At 43.0% G+C, this 15,354-nt stretch overlaps 1 protein-coding gene across 1 annotated transcript in view; it reads right to left on the bottom strand.

Annotated features, from left to right (window-relative positions):
* Positions 1 to 413: 413 nt before the first annotated feature.
* The window catches only part of Tshr (thyroid stimulating hormone receptor), a 121,304-nt gene continuing 106,363 nt past the window's right edge, over positions 414 to 15,354 (bottom strand). Inside the window, exons 9-10 of the mRNA XM_059279757.1 lie at positions 6,534 to 6,722; positions 414 to 3,179 (exon numbers count right to left, since the gene is read on the bottom strand). Coding sequence (XP_059135740.1) covers positions 1,766 to 3,179; positions 6,534 to 6,722 — 1,603 coding nt within the window. The 3' untranslated portion in view covers positions 414 to 1,765. The remainder of the gene's footprint in view (positions 3,180 to 6,533; positions 6,723 to 15,354) is intronic.

The following is a 15,354-nucleotide window of genomic DNA, read 5'->3' as shown; positions in this document are numbered from 1 at the left end:
ATAAACCCTCCTTCACAGACGTAAAGTGACAGAAACTCTTTTATTTCCTGTTTTGGTTCATGAGCACTGAGAAGCAAATATCAGATCTGCTTGCGGGGGTGGGGGGTGGCAGGGGACACCAGAACAATGTAGTAAGGAGCTCTCCTGACAGGAAACCCGGAAGGTACTCCTGTAGACACAGTTCACCACGGCTGTCTGAAGCAAGGTTACAGAAACGTGTTACGTCAGTGACTGCCAGGGTTAGAAGGAAACCGGCCGTGTCAGATGGAAAGGGTTCTCTCTTAACAGTGTTAGTGTGGTGTGGGCTGCAGAGGGCTAAGAACCAATCTGTGACGATGAGGTAAATGTTTTGAAGCGAGTCTACACAGTCGAATAATAACTCTATTAGTCTATCTTTTTGTTGTTGTTTGTTGTCTTGAGACAGGGTTTCTCTGTGTAGCCCTGGCTGTCTTAGAACTTGCTTTGTAGACCAGGATGGCCTCGAACTCAGAGATCAACCTGCCTTAACTTCCCAGTGCTGGGATTAAAGGCACGAACCACATCACCAGGCTGTATTATTAGTCTATTACACAAATTCCAGTCTGTTTTGGACTTAACAGCAGTATAGATAAAGGAATTAGGTGAATAACTAGGATCTGTCTCCATATAGTCACTCAGTAGAATTTTTTGGTTCAGACATGATGATCAAATTGAAATAAAGAAAAATCTTTTGGGTCGTATCATGGTTCCAAAAAGAAGTAGACAGCAGCTCCACAAGACAGAAAAATCAGATTCTTCTTACATGGTGCTTTTTCTCTTTGTCATGAAAATGTATCTTTGAGGACAAGATATACCTAGAGTTCTTAAAATGGAAGAGGGCATAAGTGGCTCCATTTCTAGAGAATTTGGACTTCCAGGGACTTACTCAAAGCCCAACTATTAAGTGACCTATAGTTATATTGTTCAACAGGTGACAAAGTGTACTCGGTCCTCATTCCCATGTGTTGCCTAGAAATGCCTTCCGGAGCTCACATCTTCTACAAGAAGATACTCCTTAGATTGCTCAGCCACAAAAGATGAAATCTCAGCAGTTTCTCCAATCAGTGCATAACGGTTGGGTCACAGCAGGTAGATTCTGATGAAGAGATACTTGTTTCAGAGTCTAAGAAAAGAACAAAATCCCCTCAAAGCCAAACTTCTCCCGTTTCATGTTTAATGAAAGCAATTGCATGCCATCTAGTTGTGTTTGGTTTTCCAGGGTTCTTTTGATCTCTTGATATGGGGTCTCATGTAGCCCAGGCAGGCTTGAAACTCACTATGTAGCTAAGCATGAACTTTGGATCCCCCTGCCTTCACCTCCCAAGTGTCACATGTTAATTTTAAGGAACAAAAACTTTCTTTGGTTATATCAGGGGATCCAATAGAGAGCTGCTTAAGTAATTGAACACTGGCCATCTGTTGACTCTTTTTTTTATAAAGCAACACTACATAAACCAGAGAAGATAGATGTGGGAATGTTCCAGCTGGTGTCAGTGGAACATGTTGCACAGTATCACAGATGAGCATCAGGCAAGTCCCCCAGAGAGTATAGACTATTTTTATATCACCTGGGACTCAGATATGCTGATAGCTTATCTCCCTTCTTGGAGATAATACTCTCTAGAGATGAACTGTGTTCCTATGAAACATCACCTGCATGAAGCTAGGCATCCGTGTGTTGTAGATTAAAATGTGTGTTCAAGAAACCAGCCTTTTAAAATCCCACTGTGAAAAGAGTAACATCACTTTACAAGGCTGTTTGCTTATACTCTTCCGAGCCTTGTCCCTGTATTTTTGGAGTCAGGTGGGAGTTTCCAAGGAGTTCATAGGCATCTTGCATGTTGGGGAGACTCTGCCTCCTGTCCTGGGGAATCTTTGGAATCTGAATACCAGTGCTGTTATTCGGATAGACTCTCTGACCTTGATATGCCTGGGCCTGGCGTTTACAGATGCCAAACTTGCTGAGCAGGATGAACACATCCCTCTGGAATGCCTTGGTGAAAATAGCATAGAGGAATGGATTGGCGCAGGAGTTGAGGGGGTAGAAGAGGACCAGTAAGATTTTGGAGTTAGTAACGGTGATGAGAGGCTTGTTCATAAGTGCCGACAGGGCGTAGAAGGAGATAGGGGCCATGCACATGAAGTCGGTGAAGATCAACACAGCCATCCTCTTGGCAATCTTGGTGTCTTTGTCTCGAGGGTTGTACTGGGGACTCCGGACTGTGATGTAGATCTTTACATAGCAGGAGCAGACGATCACAAAGGCAACGACGTTGAGCAGCAGAACAAGGACAATGTACGCCAGAGCAAGGGGCGTGTCGGTGTCCATTGGCAGGCAGATACTGACCTTGGCATAGCTGCTTATTCCCACCATAGGGAGCAGGGCAAGGAGGAAGCAGGAAACCCAGCCCCCAGCCATGATGGTGTATGCGTGCCGGAGGCGGAGCTTCCTATCCAGGCGCATGGCGAAGGTGATGGCGTACCATCGCTCCAGGGTGATGACTGTTAGCGTGTACACGGAGAGCTCACTGGCAAACACAGTGAAGAACCCAGCTGTGTTGCACCCAGGGCCTGTCTGCCAGTCAATGGCATGGTTGTAGTACTCAGAGTGTGTGTACAGGTCTACCGAGGCAATGAGAAGCAGGTACACCCCCATGCAGAAATCCGCAAAGGCCAAGTTGCACATGAGGAAACGTGGCACCGTCAGTTTGTAGTGGCTGGTAAGGAGAATAAATAGGACAAAGATATTGCCCAGGAGAGCCAGCAGACTGACAAACCACACCACGATTCTCAGGAACTTGTAGCCCATGATGTCTTCACAGGGGTTAAACTCATCTGATTTGGGGGTACACACCATGTCTTCATTGTCCCCACACACGGTGTAGTCATAGTGGCTGTCGAAGGCTTGCAGAGTCTCCTCCTGAGGATTTTTGAGCACTTGGCCAAAACCAATGATCTCATCCTCTTGTTCTTCAAAGAATACATAATAATGAGAGTTGCTGGGGCTCTCCTGGAGCTTGGAGTTCTGTTTGTACCCAACACTGTTGTCACCCAGATCTTCCTCGTATTCCTGGTAGATGGGACCTCTCAAGACATTCACCGATTTCCTTTGACGAAGGTTCCGGATACTGCTCTCATTACACATCAAGGATTCTAGGAGTCTGGAAGGCAACAGATAGGAGTCACTTCTTGCTTAAAGCCCACCTTTGAGTCCCCTTAACCCCTAGGAAGATATGCAAGTTACTTATTTTAGTGTTCGTGGTGCTACTGAGTTTGCATGATCTGGTTATGCCTGCCTCTGCTACATCACTGAAAACATTTACTTAATTTATTATGTGTGCCTGCACCACAGCACAGCGCAGTATGGAGTTCAAAGTGTAATGGCAGAATTAAACCTTCCTAGTCAGAAATCACTCCACACACTTCAAAGATTAATAAGAACACGTTAATAAAAGCATGCATCCAGATTCTGGCTAAGCCCATAGGATCCCAGCCACGGACAGAAATCCTCTACAGCTTGGAGGCTTGAACTACAACATGGTAACCTTACATATGCTTTCATTGCTGGAGGCTTTTTAAAAAAGATTTATTTCTTTGTTATGTATACAGTGTTCTGTCTACACATATTCCTGCACACCAGAAGAGGGCACCAGATCTCATTATAGATGGTTGTGAGCCACCAGGTGGTTGCTGGGAATTGAACACAGGACCTCTGGAAGAGCTGGCAGTGCTCTTAACCTCTGAGCCATCTCTCCAGCCCCTGCAGGTGGCTTTTTAAGCTCCCATCCCAAGCTATATTTTCTGAGCACTTAGGTGGGTTTTATAGAAACGAAATGAAGCTGCAGGTTTTGGTTATCTTTAGATTACGCTGAGCAACACAGATAGAGTTCTCTGTTAAACTAGCTTTGCTGTCTGAACGGCTGGCGGCCAAGGCCATTTTCTCTTTGCTTTCGCTAATGAGAAGAAGGGCTCCTCATGAGGGAGTTCTATAGAAACATCCCAATTTATTTCACTAGTACAACTTTGCCTTCCTCATCTTCCACTTCCTAAGTTTGGTTAGTATGCGATTTGTCTTAGGGTTGTGTCGGAGGCAATACTGCTTCAGGTAAATTCTACTTCTGTGTAAATTAATGTTTTCTAAGCAAACATTGGTCAATCCTCTATGACACTTGTTTATTATTTTTTATTTTCTTTTCTTCAAAAGGATAACCTGTGGGAGTCAGTTTTCTTTTTCCACCATGTGGGTGTTAGGGATGGGACTCAGGCCAGCAGACAGGGCAGCAAGCATCTCTCTGTTCCATCTCTGCCACTCTCTGCTGCATCCGTTTATACGACCTCACCTCTCCTATTGTGACCAGTGGCATTGGCAATCTTTCTCATCATCTTGAGCCACTTGAAGAAGAGTCATGATGGAAAAGCATGGATATTGGAGCCCACTTACAACATGGCTCCTTTAGTTATGGACACTGGAGCCCACTTACTACATGGCTCCTTTAGTAACTAGCTGTGCCCCGTTGGGCAGATCTGTGAAACTTGTTCATTTGTGAATGGAAAGAGAGCATTGAGTGAACAGACGAGTACCTTTTCCAAGCTGTTACAATGGTACCGGGAGCATGGGCTGTGCCATCTATGTGTTTGTGATTGCTGTTAACACTATTCCTGTTCCGAGTTCAGGACTCCACACTCCCTTTGCCTTGAAATTCATGGCCACCTCTACTTACTATTCAATTTTAAACATAAGCTGCGTTTTTCATAGGAGTCTTTCGTGATCTCCTTAAATAAACCATCCCACCCTGGTGTTTCATCCCTTCACAGCCCTAACTGACATTTCCTTCTTTGTTGGTTGATTTTCTCCAGTAGATGATAAGCTCCGTGCAAGAAGCTTCCTTGTACTTCCTGCTGTGCCTGGGACAATGCTAGGCACATAGGCGATGCTCACCAGATATTTCTAACAAATGAATAAATGGCCACAGCGCACAGGTATAGTCATAGAAACAGAACTTATACTTTTTCAACTTATTTTTTTATTTCTTTGACATTATAGTATAATCACATCATCTCCTTTTCCCGTGTCCTCCTTCCATCCCACATACGCCTCCTTGCTCTCTTTCAAATTCATGACATTTTTTTGTTAATTGTAGTTATTGTTGTTATTGTGTGTGTGTATTCCTAAGTACATAAATACAACCTGTTCAGTCTGTATAGTGTTATCTGTATGTATACGGTTTCAGGGCTGACCATTTGGTATTGGATAACGAACCGGTGTGCTCTTCCCTGGGAAGACCATTTCTCCTACTCCCAGCTTCCTGAGTTGCCTGTTGTTCTTTGTGTAGGGTCAAGGCCTATGGACTTTCCTTGCACCACCGACAGCATGCATGTCTATTTCTGTCCTTGTTCAGCTCGTGTTTGGGAGTTGTGTTGGTGGGACTCCATGGGTGTAGCTCTGACACTCGTAGGAGACACAATCTCATAGCAGACTCTGTTCCTCTGTCTCCTATATCTTTCCATCCCTTCTTCCTCTGTGGTCCCCAGGCCTTAGGTGCAGGGGTTATGCTGTAGTTGAGACTGGAAGGATTTACAGTTTTACTACATCGCCAGAGCTATATCTGCCAGCGAGGTCCACTCTACCCATGCATTCACCCAGTCCTTTCCCCCCAGTGTCCTGTAGTGTTAGTGTAGCTCCTGAGACCAACACCCTGTGCCCATGCAGTTATGATGGCCATGATGGTCCCCTTTGCCTAGCTCTTCATCCTTCCTCTTTGCATCTGCCTCTGTGACCAGGTCCTGATATATATATTTTTTTCTGGTTAAAATGATGAGTATGGAAAAAGTCACCTAGTAGATACTTGTGTGGAAACTAAAGGAGACGGAAATAGATAAATGAAGGGCAGAGTTAGAACAGGAGGTGGCACAAGGCACAAGAGAGGAAAGAGGTCAGAGCAAGAACCCAAGGCAGCTTGGAGTGTAAAGTGTGAAGGAGCATCTCTCCTTGGCACTCCCGCAAACACCCAGATATTGAAATAATCCATGTCATAGTTAATACTTTTTATTTGTTACATTACATATATTCAACTCCTGGTGTTTTCCAGTAAACATCTTTATCTTCTCAAAACCCCTATGGATGACGACATGATGATCTCAATCCTTAGAAGCTCAGAGTAGTTGAGTAAGTAGGCTGAGATAACACAGCTAGAAACTGATAGGCTTGGGATACAAACTGATCCTGCTTCATTGTCTGTGCACACCAGACAAGTTAGCTTCATAGTGAGCCCTGTCTCCATGACATCATTTCTTATCGTCTCCCCTTCCCCACCACAGTCCAACAATGTTGGCCTTATTTCTCATCTGCAACCATTTTGCTCCCACAGCCATCAGGCCCATGGATTTTCTGCTCATGCGGATGTTTCCAGTTCTTTCCCTGCTGGGATTTTCAATCCCGATCTTTTCCAAACCTAAAAATGAACCCAACTGCCCTCATGGCCTCTCCTTGCTTATTCCAGAGCGCTGCTACTTACCCCCTGATTTTCTTCTGGTTCTTGAAGGCACAGCAGTGGCTTGGGTAGGAGAGGTCAGCCCGCGTGAGGTGGAGGAAACTCAAGGACAGTGGGAGCTTCTTGAGAGTCCAAGTGTCCTTTGCGATCAGTTCTTTCAGGTGCTCCAGGCCTTTGGAGGGAAGTGCAGTGACGCTGGTGGAAGACACGTCTCTGGGATTCAGAGAACAAAACAACACAGACAGGCAATGAGCAGCCAGGGCCTTCTTGTCTTTGCCCCCTCCCCAACCCCCCAAACAAACAGTCCTGAGATTAACCGCGAGACAACGAGTTCCTTTCTGCTACTGACTGTGCATTCTGAATTCATTACCTATTTCTACTGGTCTACAGTGGATATGAGTTTCTAAGTCCAGGATATAAGGAACTGCTGTTTTTCAAAGTTTGAGTAAGTCACTATTGTGCATATGTATATTGTGTGTGTGTGTGTGTGTGTGTGTGTGTGTGTGTGTGTGTGTATCTTAGTACACACATACCCTGGTATGCATGTGGAAGTTAGAGGGCACATTTGTGGAGTTAGAGCTCTCCTTTCACCTTTACACAGGTTCTGGGGATTGAACTCAGGTTTTCAGGCTTACGTGACAAGTGCTTTTTACCTGGTGAGCCATCTTACCCACCTAGAACTACTATTTTTATTGCATGGAAGTCTTGCATTTAATCAACACAAATCCATAAATGTTTGATTCTCTCTGTAAACACTTGGAATCAGAGAGGGATATGAACGTTATTTTGTAAAATGACATCATACAACTATTAAAAGATCTCCCGGAAAAAAAAAATCAGACAAGGTCAATGGCAACCAAACTGTTGTCACTTTCTGGGGGTGAGGTTGGGGTTCCCCAGAACCTCATGTCTGGAGTCACATAAACTACTCCTTTGTTGGGATTGGCATCAATATTATGAAAATACTCTCCATTAAATGCAGAACTTAAGAATTCAATAGTTACATAATGAGCCATGGCTAAGAGAACCCTCCCCAAGACAGTTTCTTTTTAGAAGACTATAAATATATTCCTATTTTAAAAAAGCTAATTATTTTATTAATAGTCTAACATTACTTCTGCAAACTGTGGGAGGTAGATGTGGTGGGGCTAGGAGTTGCATAGTAATGTTGGTTATTAAAGTAGAATGGTTTTTGGCTTTTAAGTAGCAATTCTCTCTTCTCTAGTCCCAAAGGGTATAGACTGTCTGTCTTGCTGATGATTTTTCTTGCACTGAAAAATAGCTTGAATAAAGCAATGAATATTTAAATTATCATCTCTCTTCTCTTTATTTCATCAGTTAAAAGAGTCACTATGTGTTCCCCATCCAAGGCTTTTCTATTTAATATAAGTTGGGTGTGGTGGTGTATGCCTTTAATCAGAGCACATGGGAGGCAGAAGCAGGTGGATCTCTCAGAGTTCTGGGCCAGCCTGGTCTACAGAGCAGGTTTCAGGACATCCAAGGCTACATAGTGAGACTTTGTCTCAAAAAAAAAAAAGCAAAACCAAATTTAAAAAAATTAATATAAGCCTGGCATGGTGGCATATGTCTGTAATCTCAGCACTTGGAATGCAGAGGCAGGTGAACCAGGAGTTCAAGGTCATTATCCTTGTCTATACAGTGAGTTCAAACTAGCTTGGACTATGAGAAACCCTGTCCACATACCTAGGTGGCAACCAATAACTCTCTAATAGAACTTAAGACTGACTTAACAAGAGGGAAACTGTGCTTGCTACTGGAAACCCAGCCAACTAGCAGGACTAGTGAAGTCATGGACTTTGGAGGAGAATCTACAATGCTATTTTACTAAGCCAGCATATCCCCAACTACATTCTAAATATTTGTCTTCTACCCACAGATAAGTGCAGTCCTCACCCCTCATTAAGGAATCCTCCCTTTGCAACAGATGGAGACCAGCACAGAAAACCACAACCAATCAAAGTGCAGAGTTGTGGGGCCCAGTCCCAATGTATACATCTACAACACAATTCCTAAACTCAAGACTCAGGGCTCATTGCAGAAGAGGGGTCAGAAAGACTGTAAATGAGAGGAACAGGAAGTTTTCATCTCCTGGGAATGTCAGACGCTACACCCATGAAGTCTCACCAACTTGACTTCCTAATCATGAGCTGAACAAGGACAATAACAATAGACACACTGAAGTGGATTTGGGGGAGGGGTACCTACCACAAGGCCTCAACCCTACAGAAAGAACCACAGACAACTAGGGAATACTGAGAGTGGGAGAAACAGTCTTCCCCAGGGAAGCACACACCAACTAGTTATCTAATACCAAATGGCCAGCCATAAAAATGTACATATGAGTAACATTATACAGACTGAGCAGATTACATTTACATATTTGGAAATATATAGGTATATACATATGCATGTATGTGTGTAACAATACTTAACGAAAAATAGAGGCCATGAATTTGAAAGAGAGGAAGGAAGGGCATAGGGGAGGGCTTGCAAGGAGAAAAGGGAAGGGAGGAATAATGTAACTGTATTATAATCTCAAAAAATAAAAAAATTACAAAAAAAAACAAAAAGAAAAAAAACAATTAGTAGTGTCTGCTTAGCAAGTGAAATCTAGTGTTGCCAACTTCTTCCATTACAACCAGATTTAACTGGGGTTATATTATCAAGGTTCCAGGGTGCCAGAACTTCATACTCTTCTTCTTCTTTTTTTTTTAAAAAAAAAATAGAGAGCTCATATATTATCCTTGTTTTCACCATAGAACTATGATTGTTATGGGAGAAGGTGTCATATTAATTTTGGGGGTTTGTTTTTTATTTAAAATTCTACAGTTCTGTGTTGGCCAACCTTGCCTATCAACGAGAACGAACTTTGGCACTTGTCTCTGAACGCTCTCCAGGTGATTAACACTAGAGAAAGATGTTTGGGAAATTGGCACAGATAACGCTGCAGCTGGGGAAAGAGCAGAGGGAGGAGAGGGAGCCTTTAGCACAGCTGTGAAGTGCGGCCTCTGCTGTCCTTTGGATGCCCCTCACTCACTCCTCCTCCAATCCCCCCGACTGTCTTCTAGGTCAGGCCATCTTTCAACTCCAGTTTCTCTTGAAGCAACTTAGGTATCTCTCTATCTTGTGGTTCATCCATCTGTCTGTCTGTGATATTGAAGGAGGATAGCAACTTTTAGCTCATTTTCCCTGTCTAGCTCTCTTCCAGGGAAGTATGACTGGTATAGTAAGTGAATGCGGCCCAACACAAAAATTGTAAACTTGCTTAAAATATTATGAGATGTGTATGTGTGGTTTTTTTTGTTTGTTTTTATAACTTTGTTTTGTACTCTGGGTGGTGCCATGTCTGGCCTGGTGATCCTGAGTTCTGTAAGAAAGCAGGCTGAGCAAGACATGAGGAACAAGCCAGTAAGCAGCACCGTTCCATGGCCTCTGCATCAGCTCCTGCCTCTAGTTTCCTACCCTGTTTGACTTCCTGTCTTGACTTTCTTCAATGATGAACTGTGATATGGGAGCATCAGCCAAAGAAATCATTTCTTCCCCAGCTTGCTTTTGGTTATGATAGTTCTTGATAGCATATAGTAACTCTAACAGTAGGCATGGACAAGGTCAGTGTTGGAGCATGAGTATACACCTGAGAGACATCTGTGGTGTGATGTGTGTTTGGAATTTAGTGGAGCTCAATAAATCTTCATTTCCTTCTATCTTCAACTTTGAGTTTATCTGAACTCAAACCCAAAGCAAAGGATTCAGTCAATATAACTCCAGCCTGGAGCTTAACTAGTCTGTGTAACTGTTCACTTCACATCTTACCTGCATGCTTCACAGACATCTCTAGTTTCATAGAGTCAAAACTGAGGGATGGCAGTAATTTGTGGTTACCTACTGCCACCCCCTCCTCTTTACCCTGCATTTTTATCTGTCACAACAGTCAGTATTCCTATAGTTCAGTTGCTCAATCTTGGAGTAACTCCAGTATGCTGAACTTCAACATTTAACATAGCAAAGAGCTGTGGGTTAAACTTCAAAAGATCTCAAATCCATGCACATCCAGCAATTTGTACCTCTGGGCTCTAAATCTCTGGATTTAACCAACTTCACACTGAAAACTTTTAAAAAGATAAGTTGCATCTGCACTGAGGATAAATAGAGTTTTTCTCATCACCACTCCCCCAATAAAATATGGTGATATTAGCAGAACATTTACTTTGCATAAGGTACCTATAAGCAGTTTAGAGATTATTTAAAATATAAGGGAGGACATCCACAGGATATATGCAAATACAATGCCATTTTATATAAGGAATTTGATCAGTCTGGATTTTGATAGTCTTATTGGGTGCCATAATTCCTCTTAGATATCAACAATGGCTATGTTCAAATCCAGCTAAGGAATCTGAAGACCGCTGGACAAATGAGACATGTGAAGAAAAAGGACAACCACTCCCCCACAAAAAAAATGTCCCAAGAAAAAGAGTAAATTGGCCTATTGGTATATCACATCTCTTCACTTTAGCTTTCTCCCTCTAGCTGGCATCCCCTTTTGCTGCAGTAGCTTTTATGTTTACTGTTTTTTTCCTTTCGATCTGTTTTTCAGACACCACTGAGAACAGTGTTGAGAACTGAGTAATGTCACTCTCCTGCCCAGCTCCCCAGTGACTCCCCAATGTCTCTTTGTCTCCTCCTTCAAGGCCTTGCAGATCTGGTCATAGACAGCGTCTCCAACTTTGGTCTCCAACTTTGGTCTCCAACTTTGGTCTCAGGGGTGTAAGGCCACTTGACACAGCTCGAAGCATCCATTGCACGCGCTGCGCTTCAGGCATCCTGGTGTGACTCTCCAGAAGCACGTTATCCCACCCACACGGCTTCACACTCACAGGGTCAAGTAGCAGGAGCGGAGTGGCTTTTGTTGTTCTTTTTCTCAGCTGTTTTAAAAGTGACTCTGTCTTGCAGAGATCTGAAATTCTCAACAGACACTGGAGATGTTATCAGAAACAAAGGTTGCGGCACCTCTCGGTTTCCCTGGCGACACTGCACGTTATCTTCACTCGAAACAACTGGAATGAATCCTCCCTTCATTCCTATGGTTATCAAAGAAAATCTTTCCTGCTTTTTCTGTAGCAGCTTCCAGGGTTTGAAGCTCCCATGTTCTTTCATGTGGTCTCCTTTGCCTTTGTTCTACGTTCATGCCATAAACATCTATAGTAAAATAAAACTGTGCCCCCTCCAGCTGTCAGATACCAGCCCTGTTGTTCATGTGTCCACATACTTGTGATCCTTCCTGCCACCATAGTTTAGGTCTCAATTACATTTCATCTGAGCTTTGCAAGAAAGGTGCGAAGGTCTCCCAGAAATCTAATGATTCCGCCTTAACACTTAGAATAGAATGTTCTGCCTAAAACATAATCTCATCAAATTGCTCCAGCAGCGTGAAAGCCATGGTTCCTTCAAGGAAATTCAAGCTGCTCAGAAGCGTGTTCTCCCTTCCCTCCGCAGGGAAACTGTTCCTAGATTCTATGTCATTTATTTTGATCCTCTCCCTCAGTCAGACTGCACTTTCAAACAACCTCTTAGAAAGGCCATCTAGGAAGAGATTTTCGGCATCCTTGGATTAGTGCTTTGCCTGACTATAGCATTTTGCATTGCAAACTTTTCTTAAAAATCATTCTTTCAAAATTTGTCTTATATTTTAACCCCACTAGTGCTTTTCATAAATAGGATGCCACTCAAGTTCTTATTAGTTGGACTAGCTTTAACTCTCTTTCTTTCTCTGTCTCTGGCTCTCTGTGTCCCCTTCTCTTTCTCTGTCTGTCTCTGTGTCTGCCTGTCTGTCTGTTTAGCCGACTCTCTCTTTCCCCTCTATATGTGTGTGTGTGTGTGTGTGTGTGTGTGTGTGTGTGTGTGTATGTGTGTGTACCTGCCTGTATGTACATGATGGTGATTAAACTCAAGCTTTTACACTCTACAGCTGACAGTCTAACCCGCCCTGGAAGTCCTTAGAACCTTCTCTTTATCCTGAGTGTGAGATTTCATGAAGCTGTGCCGTGCTGTGAATCTTTTTTATCACTTTTCTCCTGGGCGCAGGGGTTTGGATCCTGCTCAGTCTAGACATTTAGGAAATGTTTATCTCTGGGAATTTTTCTTATATCATTCTTGGTACGACTCATTTCCCCCATTTTCTCTTCCTCCTTTCTGGAATTCCCAGGAAGTGGAAAAAAGCATCTTGTATTCCTCAGACACATGTTCATCTTGTGTTGTAATTTTCTCTTCTTGCTCTTTAGTCTTCTGGTAGACTTCCTTCACTGTATTGCCCATCTCTTGTACTGAATTTCTAACTTTGGCTTCATGAGAGCTGGTACCCTGTCCTGTCTAGAGCAGTACTTTTGATACTTAGACTGAAGGCTCTAAATAGGGTTTCTCAAGTGCAAGAGAACGTTTTTGAGCCTTTCTTGTTCTTTTGTTTTTCTGGTATCAGGGTAAACTGGGAAACCCAGCACAGTGTTCGTGAACGTGGATAAAACCACACTGGATTTTAGCAAGGCGAATAAACAAATATAGAGGATGAGTTTGAAATTCATGTCCGAATCCTGGCTTCCTCATTTACTAATAGTCACTTAGCAGCAGCTGCCAGTGTGACCTCAGTAAATACTACCTGTCATTATTGTTATAGGTGTAGGTCACTCATTATTGCTTTGTGAGAAGTTCCTTGCTGTTCTCTGCAATGTCTGGTTCTTCAGGCTCACTTTCCCCTTTGTTTACCTGGGTTTTGATCATTCATGTTAGAAGTATTCTTTGCCTGGTGATCCTTGGTTACTCATTAACACTTAAGAGTGAGCGTTGCCGCTGGCTGATTTTGTTTAGGACAATTATAAAGAAAGGTGAGCGTTATGTTATTGGACTCTAAAATGTCAAGTTACATTCCAACATGGAGGGGAGAGGGGCTCATGAGCCCCTACCCCTGCTGATGACCTACTGATACTTGGTGGCTTTTGGGTGAGGGAGAATCAATTCTCCTTAAGGGTGTGGGCCTCTGGTAGATCTCCACGCTCCAGCAAATGGCCCACATGCACGAATATTTTGGCAGCACAGATTGGACTCACTGGATTATTTTAAAAAACAAAGGGACTTGAAGTTTGGAGGGAGGCAGGGAGCAGGGAGTGTTTCTGGGAAGAGTCAGCAGGAGAAGTGGGGAATGAATATATTCAAAATATATTGTATGTGTGTAGTCAACTGCCAGAGAATTAATAAAAGTATTGTATTTATAAAATGTCAGGTTATGGTGCCTTTTTGTTTCAGTGTTTCCTAACTTCTTCACAAAGGAGATTTGACATCTAAAGTCCTGAAATCCTCATAAGGAGATATTATGATGCTAGCATTTTGCATGAGTGTGTTAGGGGGGACGATGGTTAAGTATTGACTGTCCACATGACAGAATCTAAAGCCACTGAGGAGATGAGCCCCTGGGCATGTATGCTTCTGAAGCATTATTGAGTTTGGGTTAAATGAAATGAGAAATCGTACCCTAAATGTGAGAAAACCTATCATTCCATGGGATGGGATTCCAGACTAAATAAAAAGGAGAAAGCTAGCTGGGCACATATACTCATCTCTGTCTGCTTCTTGACTACAGATGCAGTGTGATCAGCTGGCCACCATGCCTTCCCTGCTGTGAAGGACTGTGCCCTTGAACCATGAGCCAGTATAATAAACCCTTTCTCCCTTCAGTTGCTTCTCAGGGTATTTTATCTCAGCAATAGGGAAAGTAACTAATTCAGAGGGTCAATGTTACCAGATAGACACATTCAGCCAATCCTTCATTTAGTTCCGTGTTCTCTCTTGACACAGGCCACACACATCACCTCTAAACCCTGTACTACAGAGGTTCTGTGCAGAGTGAGACCGTCGCCTCTGGCTATCTTTCCCTGTGAGATCTCCGCATTTTGCTTTCTTTCTCCCCTGCCACTCTTTTTCAAGATTCTCCAGACCCTGGATATGCTCTTACTCATCTTCTTTGTCCTTGTAGTTTTTGTTTTGTTTTGTTTTGTTGTTTTGTTTTTGGAGACAGGGTTTCTCTGTGTAGCTTTGCTCCTTTCCTGGAACTCACTTGGTAGCCCAGGCTGGCCTTGAACTCACAGAGATCCGCCTGGCTCTGCCTCCCGAGTGCTGGGATTAAAGGCGTGCGCCACCACCGCCCGGCTGCCCTTGTAGATTTATATATCTTAAAATTTCTTTTTTCATCTTTTAAAGGAGGGTCTAAAGAAGAAGGGAAAATAAAAGCATAACCTGCCATCTTTTACTTTTAGCCACCACTCTGCTGAGCATGTGAACTGTGCAACAGCTTATACAAATGATGCCAAATGCGGAGCTGAACCAGACGGTCTCCCATCTATACTGTTGATGGAAAAGAAATACCGAGCTGAACCAGACAGTCTCCCATCTATAGTGTTAATAGAAAAGAGTGTTGGTCTGAAGAAAATTCCCAAACTGAACAACTTCAGGTCCTTTTAATGTACTTGAAACTGTATATATTTTTTTTTTAACTCTGGTTTTTTTTTTTTAAATTGAATCACTTTTCATCCTGGATTTTCTTAGGGTAATTTCTTAACCACAATTAGACATTCAGTTAAAGCCTACAGGTACCATAATTTATGTCATGAGACCTCATGGAGTTTCCTGTTGCATTATGGCTCTTAGAATGAAAAATTTCTCACAAACTGGAATCAATCAAGAGAAGAGCTCTACCACAAGGAGAGGGGAACAAAGGGACTCTGAGTCAGAACTGAATTAACAAGATGAATTTCTGTGTCCTGTCAGAGTGTGCTCA

Source organism: Peromyscus eremicus, chromosome 14 (genome assembly GCF_949786415.1).
Source record: "Peromyscus eremicus chromosome 14, PerEre_H2_v1, whole genome shotgun sequence".
Classification (NCBI taxonomy): domain Eukaryota; kingdom Metazoa; phylum Chordata; class Mammalia; order Rodentia; family Cricetidae; genus Peromyscus; species Peromyscus eremicus.
The sequence above is the reverse complement of the archived record's forward strand: the minus strand, read 5'-3'. Positions and strand labels throughout refer to the sequence as shown.